At 38.2% G+C, this 14,647-nt stretch overlaps 1 protein-coding gene across 2 annotated transcripts in view; it reads left to right on the top strand.

Moving 5' to 3' along the window:
* The window catches only part of LOC121388033 (leucine-rich repeat and coiled-coil domain-containing protein 1-like), a 378,090-nt gene that overhangs the window by 302,308 nt on the left and 61,135 nt on the right, over positions 1 to 14,647 (top strand). For both annotated transcript variants that reach the window (XM_041519233.1, XM_041519232.1), the window contains exon 16: positions 578 to 662. In XM_041519233.1, the coding sequence (XP_041375167.1) occupies positions 578 to 662 (85 nt within the window). The remainder of the gene's footprint in view (positions 1 to 577; positions 663 to 14,647) is intronic.

Here is a 14,647-nt window from a genome sequence, read left to right as displayed (position 1 = left end):
GCGGGGATATACAGTTTTAAAATTTTCTAAAAGATTCTACTTGTCTTATATTTTCATCAATACTATTCCACTCACGAACTGCTGAGGATAAAAACGATTTTCTGTATAATTCTGTTCTTGCGTGAATATATTGCAATTGGTCAGCATTACGGAGTGAGTGATTTCCAGAAACTGTTTGGGGTACCAGCGATGATAAATACTGTGGAGTTATGCCTTTAACCATTTTATAAAAGGTACATATTTTGTGAATTACACGACGTTGGTTTAAAGGACTGAATCCAGTTTCGCTATAAATTTTCTCATGGCTTGTTTCCCTAACAGCACCACATATTGTACGAAGGGTGATTCACATGATAGCACATACCACAGCTCTTGATATACCCGTTCTTGCTGCATGTATGACCAAGTTTGAACCTTCCATTTTTGTGCACATTTAGCAACTGCAAATTCCCTGATAATGTAGATTAATTTGACAGCTCAGTTTGGGGTCATCTCGACTCATGGAAGTTCAGCTTTGTCGGTGTCTAGTTAATTTCGTATGAGGTTTTCCATTCTTTTCTTTTTTATATTATTTCAGGATTGATCAATTGACTGAGCAGTACAGCGAGCTTGAGAATGAATTCCGCATGGCTCTTCAAATCGAAGCTAACAGATTTACTGAAGTGAGTTCGTAGATTTGTTTGAAACTTTTCCTTCTTGTAATATGTGCCAGGCCCCAGGCTTATGCATAACTTCAAAAATCCAGGCTCAAAGACTTAGCACAGACTCTTGTGATTTGTATGGCTAATGGGTTTTTAAGCCTGTAATGGTAGACCTCAAAGTTTTTATTAGTACTGGGCAAAAAAAAAAAAAATCTTTCACAAAATTACATTGGTTGCAAAATAAAAGTTGCAGTCTTAAATATACGTTATTTTGAAGGCTTACAATTAGAATTGGCTGTATCAGTCCAAAATCATGGGTTTTTAGTTTTTTTTGGAAAACTAGTTTTGTAATATTTTTAGATTTTTATAAAAATTGGAAAAGAAATTTTAGGGGTTTTTTGTTTTCAAATTATATACATGTAGCTGCTTTGCATCCACTCTTAAAAATTATTACATGTAAACCACCTCGTCAAAAAAACTAATAACCCCACCAATAAACAAAACAAAACAAACAAAAAAAACACCTAAAATAATGGACTACCATCATCTTCATAAAGAATTGACATTATCTGTTCCGTCTTGTTCCAGCCAGTGCACCACGACTGGTATGTATATCAAAGACTGTGGTATGTGCTATCTTGTCTAGGATGGGGCATATAAAAGATCTCTTGCTACTAACAGAAAAATGTGGTGGGTTTCCTCTCTTAAGACTATACGTCACAATTACCAAATGTTTGACATCCAATAGCTGATGATTAATAAATCAATGTGCTCAAGTGGTGTCTTTAAACAAAATTTTCTCTTTATCTGTTCTGATTGTCATGCAGCCATTGATTTTTTTTTATATAGATAGATTATAATAGATTATCAAATTTAAAGTTTCTTTTCATTATGTGTCATTGCGAATTCTATATTGGATACATTCAGCCATCTAGGCCACGTGAAAGTGCACTGTCATCCATATTACTGAAGCGCTGAACGCTGGGTCTCCTGGATTCGTTAGATGGACTGTGCACTCAATAAAAAACGTGGTGACAAGGCCTGCATGTTTCATCAATCTAGTTAATTCTGCATATCCGCTGACAGTTAAAACAGACACGTTGATTAAATCTGTGGCTGTGTTTGTGTTTCATATTAGTAAACAGTCTCATAGGATTGAAAAGAATGATTGTGGGTTTATTTAAAACTGGCTGTGGACACGATTGTCAGTTTATTCAATCGGATTTGTAGTGCAGTCCCCCATTCCACTATTTATCTTACCCTGATCGTGTTACTCTCAGGTCAGTTCCTGCCTTCCCCACCCCATCCCACCAGTCACCTCACCCAGATCCTTTCACTCGTAGGTCAGTTCCTCCCTCGATTTACATCCATCAAAGTTGCACAAAAAAAGAAGAAGTAATTAATGGGGTTTTTCTTTAAATAAATCAATAGCAAAGCATATAACACGAATATTTTAATAACACATTTTCCGAATGTTTTATGAAGGCAGTTTAAAAAAAATTTAAGATGGCTCTAGACTATTGAGACATGGTGACACACCATGCTAAAACAAGCTAGGGAAAACACTAGAATATATAGAAGGAAATGTTTTATTTAATGATACACTCAACACATTTTATTTACGGTTATATGGCATCAGACATAGGGTTAAGGACCATGCAGATATTGAGAGAGGAAAACCGTTGTCGCCACTTCATGAGCTACTCTTTTTCTATTAGCAGCAAGGGATCTTTTATATGCACCATCCCATAGACAGGATAGCACATACCACGGCCTTTGATGTGCCAGTGGTGCACTGGCTGGAGCGAGAAATAGCGCAATGTGCCCACTGACAGGCATCGATCCCAAACCGACCGCGCATCAAGCCAACGCTTTACCACTGGGCTACATCCCGCCCATGTTTTAGAAATTTAGGCAGTTTTAGAAATTTTCAAGATGGCTATAGAGTATTGAGACATGGTGCCACACCATGCTAAAACAAGCTAGGGAAAACATTAGACTATATAGAAAGCATGGTTCTCTCCTACCACGTCGTCACGCTCTTCCAATAAACACATCCTCAGAGTAATCCAGATCAGGATGGAGTGTCTCTTGAACTTTTTGTAGGAACTCAATTGCAGCAGTATGAGATACAAATGAATTTAGCAGAAAAGCTTTTGGGGCCAGTCCACATAATACGTATGGCATTGAGGAGAGAAGGGGGTGTCCAGTTCAATGTGTACACAGGGGGAGTGGGGGTCAGGACAGATGTATACGTACGCAAAAGCTATTATATTGTCGATTTGAGTGGAAATGCATGCACACTTAGGGGCATGAAAAGTGAAAACAACACTGTACATGTAACTTTAGTAGTTTTGTTTTGGGTATCACATTTCACATACTAAATCAACACATACCAAACTTCATTAATAATAATTTTAAAAATTAAGAATTAAACAAAAATAATTAAACAATATTTTTTTCACAATTTCATTGCTATTGGATGCGTATGTGTACAGGGGGGAGGAGGTGGGGGTCTGACACGGTGTATGACATGCATACAAGGGGAGGAGGGGGGGTCTGACACACGGTGTATGACATGCATACAAGGGGAGGAGGTGAGGGTCTGACACACGGTGTATGACATGCATACAAGGGGAGGAGGGGGGGGTCTGACACACGGTGTATGACATGCATACAAGGGGAGGAGGGGGGGTCTGACACACGGTGTATGACATGCATACAAGGGGAGAGGGGGGGGTCTGACACACGGTGTATGACATGCATACAAGGGGAGGAGGGGGGGTCTGACACACGGTGTATGACATGCATACAAGGGGAGGAGGTGGGGGTCTGACACACGGTGTATGACATGCATACAAGGGGAGGAGGGGGGGTCTGACACACGGTGTATGACATGCATACAAGGGGAGAGGGGGGGGTCTGACACACGGTGTATGACATGCATACAAGGGGAGGAGGGGGGGGTCTGACACGGTGTATGACATGCATACAAGGGGAGGAGGTGGGGGTCTGACACACGGTGTATGACATGCATACAAGGGGAGGAGGGGGGGTCTGACACACGGTGTATGACATGCATACAAGGGGAGGAGGGGGGGGTCTGACACACGGTGTATGACATGCATACAAGGGGAGGAGGGGGGGGTCTGACACACGGTGTATGACATGCATACAAGGGGAGGAGGGGGGGTCTGACACACGGTGTATGACATGCATACAAGGGGAGGAGGGGGGGTCTGACACACGGTGTATGACATGCATACAAGGGGAGGAGGGGGGGTCTGACACACGGTGTATGACATGCATACAAGGGGAGGAGGTGGGGGTCTGACACACAGTGTATGACATGCATACAAGGGGAGGAGGGGGGGGTCTGACACACGGTGTATGACATGCATACAAGGGGAGGAGGTGGGGGTCTGACACACGGTGTATGACATGCATACAAGGGGAGGAGGTGGGGGTCTGACACACGGTGTATGACATGCATACAAGGGGAGGAGGTGGGGGTCTGACACACGGTGTATGACATGCATACAAGGGGAGGAGGGTTACCAAATATTTAGTTTTTTGTATACATGCTATATGAGCAACCCCTTGCAGGAATCATCCAAAACATTTGAGCAGGGCCAACTGCTAATTTTTATACAAAGTGGCTATAACATTTAATATTTGGCTAATAAAAATTTTAATATGTCAAAAAATTCTAACATTTATCCTGCAATCACTATATGTATTGTCGAGATATGATGGCTAAGATAAATTTCTATATTTTAGGTTACTGACCAAAAATATAGCTTTTTGGGACTGGACTACTAGTTATGATCAACAGAGGAATTTTTAAAATTAAAAAATTAAGAAATAAATTGTTGTTACTTAAGAACTATTTTGTTTTGGTGTATGAATATTGTAGGTGATAAGGCTTTCGATACAAGTGGACATACTACTCTGGAAGACGGTAATGTTATGAAATAAAACGATTCATTTCATTAATTTTTTTTGTTTTATGTGGATTGCAGGATAAATAAAATAATTGATTATTGTCTTAAGATATCGGTTTGTTCCTGCTCAGGTCGAATGGCGAATGCTGCAAGCTCCTTTATCATTCTAACCTATGCAGAATAAAGCTGACATCTTAAGAAAGTAACCAGTTATTCTCTGTATCTGCAAACTGGCTAGCTAGAGCCCTGCTTGAGCATCTTTAGCACCATGCTGTTAATAGAAAAAGAGTAACCCATGAGGTGGCGACAGTGGGTTTCCTCTCTCAATACCTATGTGGTCCTTAACCATATGTCTGACGCCATATAACCGTAAATAAAATGTGTTGAGTGCGTCGTTAAATAAAACATTTCCTTCCATTAGTCTAATCCTGTTGCGATCACTTGGCTGAATTCTGTGGAACACACATTGTGACAAGTAGTATGTAGGTATGTGGGTATCTCAGAATACTACAGAAAGAAAGAAATGTTTTATTTAACGACGCACTCAACACATATTATTTACGATTATATGGCGTCAGACATATGGTTAAGGACCACACAGATTTTGAGAGGAAACCCGCTGTCACCACTACATGAGCTACTCTTTCCAATTAGAAGCAAGGGATCTTTTATTTGCACTTCCCACAGGCAGAATAGCACAAACCATGGCCTTTGTTGAACCAGTTATGGATCACTGGTCGGTGCAAGTGGTTTACACCTACCCATTGAGCCTTGCGGAGCACTCACTCAGGGTTTGGAGTCGGTATCTGGATTAAAAATCCCATGCCTCGACTGGGATCCGAACCCAGTACCTACCAGCCTGTAGACCGATGGTCTAACCACGACGCCACCGAGGCCGGTAGAGAGTACCACAGAGCGGGTTACGGGATCTGCATGTAGCTCAGTCGGTAGAGCACAGTGCTTGCGTAGCAGGATCGAACCACCTTACTGGACTTGTGCTTTGATTGGATTTTTTGACGTCTCAACCAAAAATAAAGTTTGTTTTTATTTAATGACACCACTAGAGCACATATTTCTCATTCCATCCAGTGCACCACGACTGGTATATCAAAGACCATGGTATGTGCTATCCTGTCTGTGGGATGGTGCTTATAAAAGATCCCTTGCTGCTAATCGAAAAGAGTAGCCCATGAAGTGGCGACAGCGGGTTTCCTCTCCCAATATCTGTGTGGTCAGATAAACCTTACATAAAATGTGTTGAGTGCATTGTTAAATAAAACATTTCCTTCTTTCCACTAGGGCACATTGATTTAATCATCATCAGCTGCTGGATGTCAAACATTTAATAACTTTGACATATCGTCTTAGAGTGGAAACCTACTACATTTTTCCATTAGTAACAATGTAGCTTTTATATGAACCATCACACAGACAGGATAGCACATACCACATCCTTTGGTATACCAGTCATGGTGCACTGGCTGGGATGAAAAATAGCCTAATGGACCCACCGACGGGGATCAATCCTAGACTGACCGCGCATCAGGCAAGCACTTTATCACTGGGCTATGTTCCGCCCCTGTCTTAACCAATGCACCATGACTGGTATATCAAAGGCTGTGGTATGTGTTGTCCTGTTTTAGGAAAAGTGCATATAAAAGTTTCACCTCAGAGAACCCATTCTCTGATTGGGTTTTTTGACATCCCAACCAATGCACCACGACTGGTATATCAAAAGCATTTGGTATGTGTTGTGGGAAAGTGCATATAAAAGATCCTTTGCTGCTAATGCAAAACTGTAGCAGGTTTTTTCTAAGACTGTCAGTCGAAAATGTTTGACATTCAATAACTAATGATTTTTTTGGTTGGGTTTTTGTTTTGTTTTGTTTTTTGTTAGGTTGTTTGTTGGGGGGTTTTTTTGGTTGGATTTTATTTTGTTGCAGCCACCTCATATATAATCTGTTAATTACTTTTCAGAATTAAGAATGTCACTGGCATTTCCTGTTAAAATACAACTTAAATTCTTTGGTATGTCTTGTAATTAATCAAGGTTAGGAGCAAACTATAACTGGTATCTGAAAATGGGTGGGAAATGATCTATGGGGCAAAAAAAATTGTTTTTTTTTTACCAAGGGTGGAATGCCTTGGTACCATTAAAATTAATCTTTAGTTGCTTTTATGTTTTGTATTAGTAAAATATGGAGTGAATGGGTGAATCAATGTTTAACAATCCCGAAATAATGTCATTTAAAAATGGATTTTTTGTTTCTTCTTCTCAGTGTTAAAGGGACAGACCCTAATTTCAACCCGTGAAAATTAACACTAAGTTTAGTTAATCTACAAACCTGTAACACATTTGGATAAAGTTACAATTGAGTGAAACATGAGTGTGACTTTGAAATGGTGAAATACCCTCTAAAAATAGACTAAAACTCAACTCCATAACTGTTACTTCTCAGACTCACGTGCGTTTTTAAAAATATGAGAAATGTATTTTGTGATATTAGAAACACCAGGATGACCAAAACCACTTTGAATGTATGGAAATTGATACACTAAACCATAAAATCTAAGTAAAGTATGATTTCAGTTACAAAAAAACGGCTATAATAGTAAACAAATATGTCTAGTGTTTAAAAACTAGGGTATGTCCCTTTAAGGGAAGTATTGTGTGTAATTCAGCAGAGTGAGCAATAAACTGTGGTCTTTTCTCTACAGCATGTAAAACCATGAAACACTGACCTCTGAAAATGACAGCCTAATTGTTCTTTTAACCAATCATCTCTACAATAAACGGTTCTCTATTTCAACAGCTATAGGTGTAGCTTTATTAACTTAATATCAACGTTAAAAAAAATAAAAATCTGAATAATTGCAGAACTATTAAAATTCAAATGTCACAGACGCGCAGGATTCCACATTTGGAATCGTTTTCCTCACTGCATTATAAGAAATGTGCCGGGAAGACGCTATGGAATGTGAATGTTATTAAATGCACACTACAGCGGACACTGAATGCTGCTTCCAGAGCAATCTCTTTAATTGTGAGTGTCGCGGAAGATGACTTCCCATTGATTGAAACCATAAAAGGGGAATTATTTGCAGACCGCAAAATGATCCTTTAGATGCACAGTTGGCAAACAATTGAAGATCGTTTTAGACCGGAATAGTGCAGTATCGTGATTTATCGGTTGGCAAAACCACAGAGCGCTGTAATAGGATCTGAAAGGGAGTCGTACGTAACACTGATCAGTCGGAACTGAAGTACAATGTATATGCTATGCATGATGTAATAATTAATGAATGATATATTTTGTATTTGTTGATAGCTATAGTATTAAAAGTTAATTAAAGTGTTTTGTTTAATGATACCATGCATTAGAGCACATTGATGTCAATCATTTGGTTGTTCTGACACTGGACTTAGAGGAATTAGTTTTTTTATTATTTCCTTTTATATTCACTGTCCCACTGTCAGGACAGGAGTTTAGGTCAGGTCATAGGGTTTTATGTACACATTCAGAACAAGCTGTTGTAGTGCACACCTGTCATGGGCCCAGGTGCCGGCCTGGGCCGGATTCTCTGTCGAGGACAGGAAAAGGGTTGGGGTGGGTGGGAGAGAGAAGGGACCGCCCGAGCTGGCAAGTGCAAGAGAGCACCAGCAGCCCATCTGGGATCAATGTGGGCGGGGGCAAGTCTGGTGCTATTGAATTTTGAATATCACATAGGATTAAGTCACAAAGGAAAACATTTGCACGAATGTTTTGGAAGTAATTTTGGCTAATTTTGGAACGTTTCATCTAAAAAGAAAGGGGAGCTAACTTTTAATTTGAACTTAGTTTGCCGAACGTAGCTCATATTGGGACCTAGCCTGTTGGTAGTCTGGACAGCATATACCACAGCCGTTGATACACCAGGCATAGGGCCCTGTTTGGGATGGGGGGAAAACAACAAGAGGCTCGATCCTACGATGGAAACACAACAGGTGATCACTCTAACAACAGACTAAAATCTAACTGCAGTATTGTTTAATGATATTGTTTAAAGATGTTGAATAATGAAGGATATTGGTACAGCTGATAACTGTAATATATTTTTTGATGATAGTTTACAGTATGGAACAAGAAAGAATTATGGAACTGTGAAACCTGCTGTCACCACTTCATGGGCTACTCTTTTCGATTAACAGCAAAGGATCTTTTATATGCACCATCCCACCGACAGGATAACACATACCACAGCCTTTTGATATACCAGTCATGGTGCACTGGCTAGAACGAGAAATTGCCCAATGGGCCCACTGACAGCGATCGATCCCAGACCGACTGCGTATCAAGTGAACGCTTTACCACTGGGCTACGTCCCGCCACTTCCACAGTATGGAATAATGAATGATACCATGTGAATTGACTGCTCTGTGAGTATCTCTCTCCACTGCATAATGGCTGATCCGTGCCTGGTCCGTGACAGTGGAATCACGCTGTGTGATTAAACTGGCAATATTGCACTCCGTGGCGGTGTGCACGTCACTTGATCAGTGGGCCACCAGCTCCCAGTGACCACGTACAAATCTCCACTCAATTACAAACCTGACAGAGATCAGCGGCTGTCGACAGCTGAGCTGATCCATTGGCCTGCATCACAGTGTTACTTTGTAATGAGGTGTGGTGGATTGTAAGATCGATTCCCCTCGGTGGCAGTCGACAGTTGGGCTGATCCTTTGGCCTGCATCATGGTGTAACTCTGTAACAAGGTGTGGTAGATCGTGAGATCGATTCCCCTCAGTGGCAGTCGACAGCTGGGGTGATCATGGTGTTACTCTGTAACAAGGTGCGGTAGATTGTAAGATTGATTCCCTTCAGTGGTCGACTGCTGTGATGATCATGGTGTTACTCTGTAACAAGGTGCGGTAGATTGTAAGGTTGATTCCCTTCAGTGGTCGACTGCTGTGATGATCATGGTGTTACTCTGTAACAAGGTGCGGTAGATTGTAAGGTTGATTCCCTTCAGTGGTCGACTGCTGTGATGATCATGGTGTTACTCTGTAACAAGGTGCGGTAGATTGTAAGATTGATTCCCTTCAGTGGTCGACTGCTGTGATGATCATGGTGTTACTCTGTAACAAGGTGCGGTAGATTGAAAGATTGATTCCCTTCAGTGGTCGACGGCTGTGATGATCATGGTGTTACTCTGTAACAAGGTGCGGTAGATTGTAAGATTGATTCCCTTCAGTGGTCGACTGCTGTGATGATCATGGTGTTACTCTGTAACAAGGTGCGGTAGATTGTAAGATTGATTCCCTTCAGTGGTCGACTGCTGTGATGATCATGGTGTTACTCTTTGTGCACAATTATAATGCAGGCAGTGTACAGCATTCGCCTGAGATGCGGTAGATGATAAGATAGATACCTGTCGATGATCGACAGCCGTGATGATTCATTGCCCTGCATTGTTTACAACAATATTACTCTTTGTGGAGTGGAGGGAGCTGGATGTAGCCCAATGGTAAAGCACTCGCTTGAAGCGCAGTCAGTCTGAGATTGATCCTCATTGGTGAGCCCATTGGGCTATTTCTCGTTCCAGCCAGTGGATCACGACTGGTATATCAACAGCCATGGTATGTGTTATCCTGTCTGTGGGATGGTGCATATAAAAAATCCCTTGTTACTAATGGAAAAATTTAGTGGGTTTCCTCTCAAAATGACCAAATGTTTGACATCCAGTAGCCAATGATTAATAAATCAATGTGCTCTAGTGGTGTCGTTAAATAAAACAAACTTCTTTGTGGAGTTGGGATTTATGTCAGTCAGTAGAGCGTTCACCTAAAGAGCTTGGGTTTGTAGGATCAAATCTCCTTTGCTGACAAACCACTTTAAAAAAAAAATATCTGCAATGTTGTTCCAATAAACAACATTTACTGATTTAACATTAATAGATAATGTAAATAAGTTATTTTATTAGTTTTAAACAATATAAAGAAAAACGCTGAAATGCTCTATTTAATTTGTTTAACATTGCCGAAAGTAAAACAAAATTACTGTTCATGCAATTATGAATATCGGTTAATTAAGTCAAATTATATTTTGACTCATCAAAGCATTTGCTAAATGGAGTAAAGTAGAATTGTAAGTATTAAATATTGGCATTCCAACCAGTGCACCACAACTTGTCAAAGGCTGTGGTATGTGCTTTCCTGTCTTTGGGAAAGTGCCTATAACAGATACTTTTCTGCGAGTTTTCTCTGATGACTGTGTGTCAGAATGACGAAATGTTTGACATCCAATAGCTTATGATTAATTAATCCATGTACTCTAGTGGTGTAGTTAAACAAAACAGACTTTAAATGGAGTAAAGTATAATTGTAGGCATTAAATATTGGAGGTGGTGGGAAAAGGTAGCTGCCAAAAATCATTGCCTACTTATGAAAGTTTGTTTTGTTTAACAACACCACTAGAGCACATAGATTTATCGATCAACAGCTATTGGATGTCAAACATTTGGTCATCTTGATATCTACTCTTAGAGAGGAAACCTACATTTTTACATTAGTATCAAGGGATCTTTTATATGCACCATCCCACAGACAGGACAGCGCATACCATGGCCTTTGATATACCAGTCGTGGAGTACTGGCTGGAACGAGATGCCTACTAATTAATGCTGTAATAGACTCATTAAAATTTCTTTGGACCCATTCTGAGAGTGGGTGGTGGTGGGTTGCAAGGGGGGGGGGGGTTTGCGGGGTTTTGTTCTGGTTTTGTGTATCTTAAAACTTTTAATGCATAAATAGAATGTATGTTGAATTAGGAAAAAAACATTAAACCTAAGTCATTTGTAATTTGTTGACTAATATCGGTCACACGCTGCATGTGTAAAAAGTGTTTTGTTTACAGAGTATAATAAAATAAACCTAAGTCATTTGTAATTTGTTGACTAATATCGGTCACATGCTGCATGTGTAAAAAGTGTTTTGTTTACAGAGTATAATAAAATAAACCTAAGTCATTTGTAATTTGTTGACTAATATCGGTCACACGCTGCATGTGTAAAAAGTGTTTTGTTTACAGAGTATAATAAAATAAACCTAAGTCATTTGTAATTTGTTGACTAATATCGGTCACACGCTGCATGTGTAAAAAGTGTTTTGTTTACAGAGTATAATAAAATAACCCTAAGTCATTTGTAATTTGTTGACTAATATCGGTCACATGCTGCATGTGTAAAAAGTGTTTTGTTTACAGAGTATAATAAAATAACCCTAAGTCATTTGTAATTTGTTGACTAATATCGGTCACATGCTGCATGTGTAAAAAGTGTTTTGTTTACAGAGTATAATAAAATAAACCTAAGTCATTTGTAATTTGTTGACTAATATCGGTCACATGCTGCATGTGTAAAAAGTGTTTTGTTTACAGAGTATAATAAAATAAACCTAAGTCATTTGTAATTTGTTGACTAATATCGGTCACATGCTGCATGTGTAAAAAGTGTTTTGTTTACAGAGTATAATAAAATAAACCTAAGTCATTTGTAATTTGTTGACTAATATCGGTCACATGCTGCATGTGTAAAAAGTGTTTTGTTTACAGAGTATAATCAAATTAAACCTAAGTCATTTGTAATTTGTTGACTAATATCGGTCACATGCTGCATGTGTAAAAAGTGTTTTGTTTACAGAGTATAATCAAATTAAACCTAAGTCATTTGTAATTTGTTGACTAATATCGGTCACATGCTGCATGTGTAAAAAGTGTTTTGTTTACAGAGTATAATAAAATAAACCTAAGTCATTTGTAATTTGTTGACTAATATCGGTCACATGCTGCATGTGTAAAAAGTGTTTTGTTTACAGAGTATAATAAAATAACCCTAAGTCATTTGTAATTTGTTGACTAATATCGGTCACATGCTGCATGTGTAAAAAGTGTTTTGTTTACAGAGTATAATAAAATAACCCTAAGTCATTTGTAATTTGTTGACTAATATCGGTCACATGCTGCATGTGTAAAAAGTGTTTTGTTTACAGAGTATAATAAAATAAACCTAAGTCATTTGTAATTTGTTGACTAATATCGGTCACATGCTGCATGTGTAAAAAGTGTTTTGTTTACAGAGTATAATAAAATAAACCTAAGTCATTTGTAATTTGTTGACTAATATCGGTCACATGCTGCATGTGTAAAAAGTGTTTTGTTTACAGAGTATAATAAAATAAACCTAAGTCATTTGTAATTTGTTGACTAATATCGGTCACACGCTGCGTGTGTAAAAAGTGTTTTGTTTACAGAGTATAATAAAATAAACCTAAGTCATTTGTAATTTGTTGACTAATATCGGTCACACGCTGCGTGTGTAAAAAGTGTTTTGTTTACAGAGTATAATAAAATAAACCTAAGTCATTTGTAATTTGTTGACTAATATCGGTCACACGCTGCATGTGTAAAAAGTGTTTTGTTTACAGAGTATAATAAAATAAACCTAAGTCATTTGTAATTTGTTGACTAATATCGGTCACATGCTGCATGTGTAAAAAGTGTTTTGTTTACAGAGTATAATCAAATTAAACCTAAGTCATTTGTAATTTGTTGACTAATATCGGTCACATGCTGCATGTGTAAAAAGTGTTTTGTTTACAGAGTATAATCAAATTAAACCTAAGTCATTTGTAATTTGTTGACTAATATCGGTCACATGCTGCATGTGTAAAAAGTGTTTTGTTTACAGAGTATAATAAAATAAACCTAAGTCATTTGTAATTTGTTGACTAATATCGGTCACATGCTGCATGTGTAAAAAGTGTTTTGTTTACAGAGTATAATAAAATAAACCTAAGTCATTTGTAATTTGTTGACTAATATCGGTCACATGCTGCATGTGTAAAAAGTGTTTTGTTTACAGAGTATAATAAAATAAACCTAAGTCATTTGTAATTTGTTGACTAATATCGGTCACACGCTGCATGTGTAAAAAGTGTTTTGTTTACAGAGTATAATAAAATAAACCTAAGTCATTTGTAATTTGTTGACTAATATCGGTCACACGCTGCATGTGTAAAAAGTGTTTTGTTTACAGAGTATAATAAAATAAACCTAAGTCATTTGTAATTTGTTGACTAATATCGGTCACACGCTGCATGTGTAAAAAGTGTTTTGTTTACAGAGTATAATAAAATGAAATCCTACAACTGCCTCCCTGACATTGACCGCATTCACTGATTTTGATGTCACGACATCTGGCTATCCACCACTACTGGTTCTGCAAGTCGAACGTACAAACAGAAGCCTGTGTACTAATTAAACCAGAAAAACAATGTTCCATTTTCAACCTTGGAAAATGAGAATAGATCTCATGTGATGTCATCCTTCATTTAACAACGAAATTACTAATAATGTCTGACATTTCACTATTTTAACTTTTTCTGTCATTGTTAAAGGGACATGCCCTACTTTTTAAACACTGAGGCATATTTTTGACTATTATAGACGTTTTTGGTAACTGAAATCATACTTTATTTAGATTTTATGGTTTAGATTATCAGTTTCCATACATTCAAAGTGTTTTTGGTCATCCTGGTGTTTTTAATATCACAAAAATGCATTTCTCATATTTTTAAAAACGCACATGTGTCAGAGAAGTAACAGTCATGGAGTCGAGTTTTAGTCGAGTTTTAAAGGGTATTTCACCATTTCAGACTCATGTTTCACTCAAATGTAACTTTATCCAAATGTGTTACAGGTTTGTAGATTAGCTAAACTTAGTGTTAATTTTCACGCGTTGAAACTAGGGTCTGTCCTTTTAAGACATTGCGAACTAACAGAGACTTTTTTAACAACTGTAATTCCATATAGCTTTCTGCGTAACATAATGTATATACATTAAACGTGTTTCTGATCGCCCTACAGGTTAAACTTCATTTTATTACCTAGTACAGTGTATATAGAGAATAACTAGTTAATAATGTAGGATATTAGCTTTATCCTTTGAGGGTAAGAATAGGAAATTCTGATACACTTGCCGAGTGGAATTTCTCATTTGGCCTAAAAAGGATAAAGCCGGTATATC

This window comes from Gigantopelta aegis, chromosome 14, assembly GCF_016097555.1.
Source record: "Gigantopelta aegis isolate Gae_Host chromosome 14, Gae_host_genome, whole genome shotgun sequence".
In the NCBI taxonomy this organism is placed as follows: Eukaryota; Metazoa; Mollusca; class Gastropoda; order Neomphalida; family Peltospiridae; genus Gigantopelta; species Gigantopelta aegis.
This window is presented reverse-complemented; position numbering and strand designations above follow the sequence as displayed.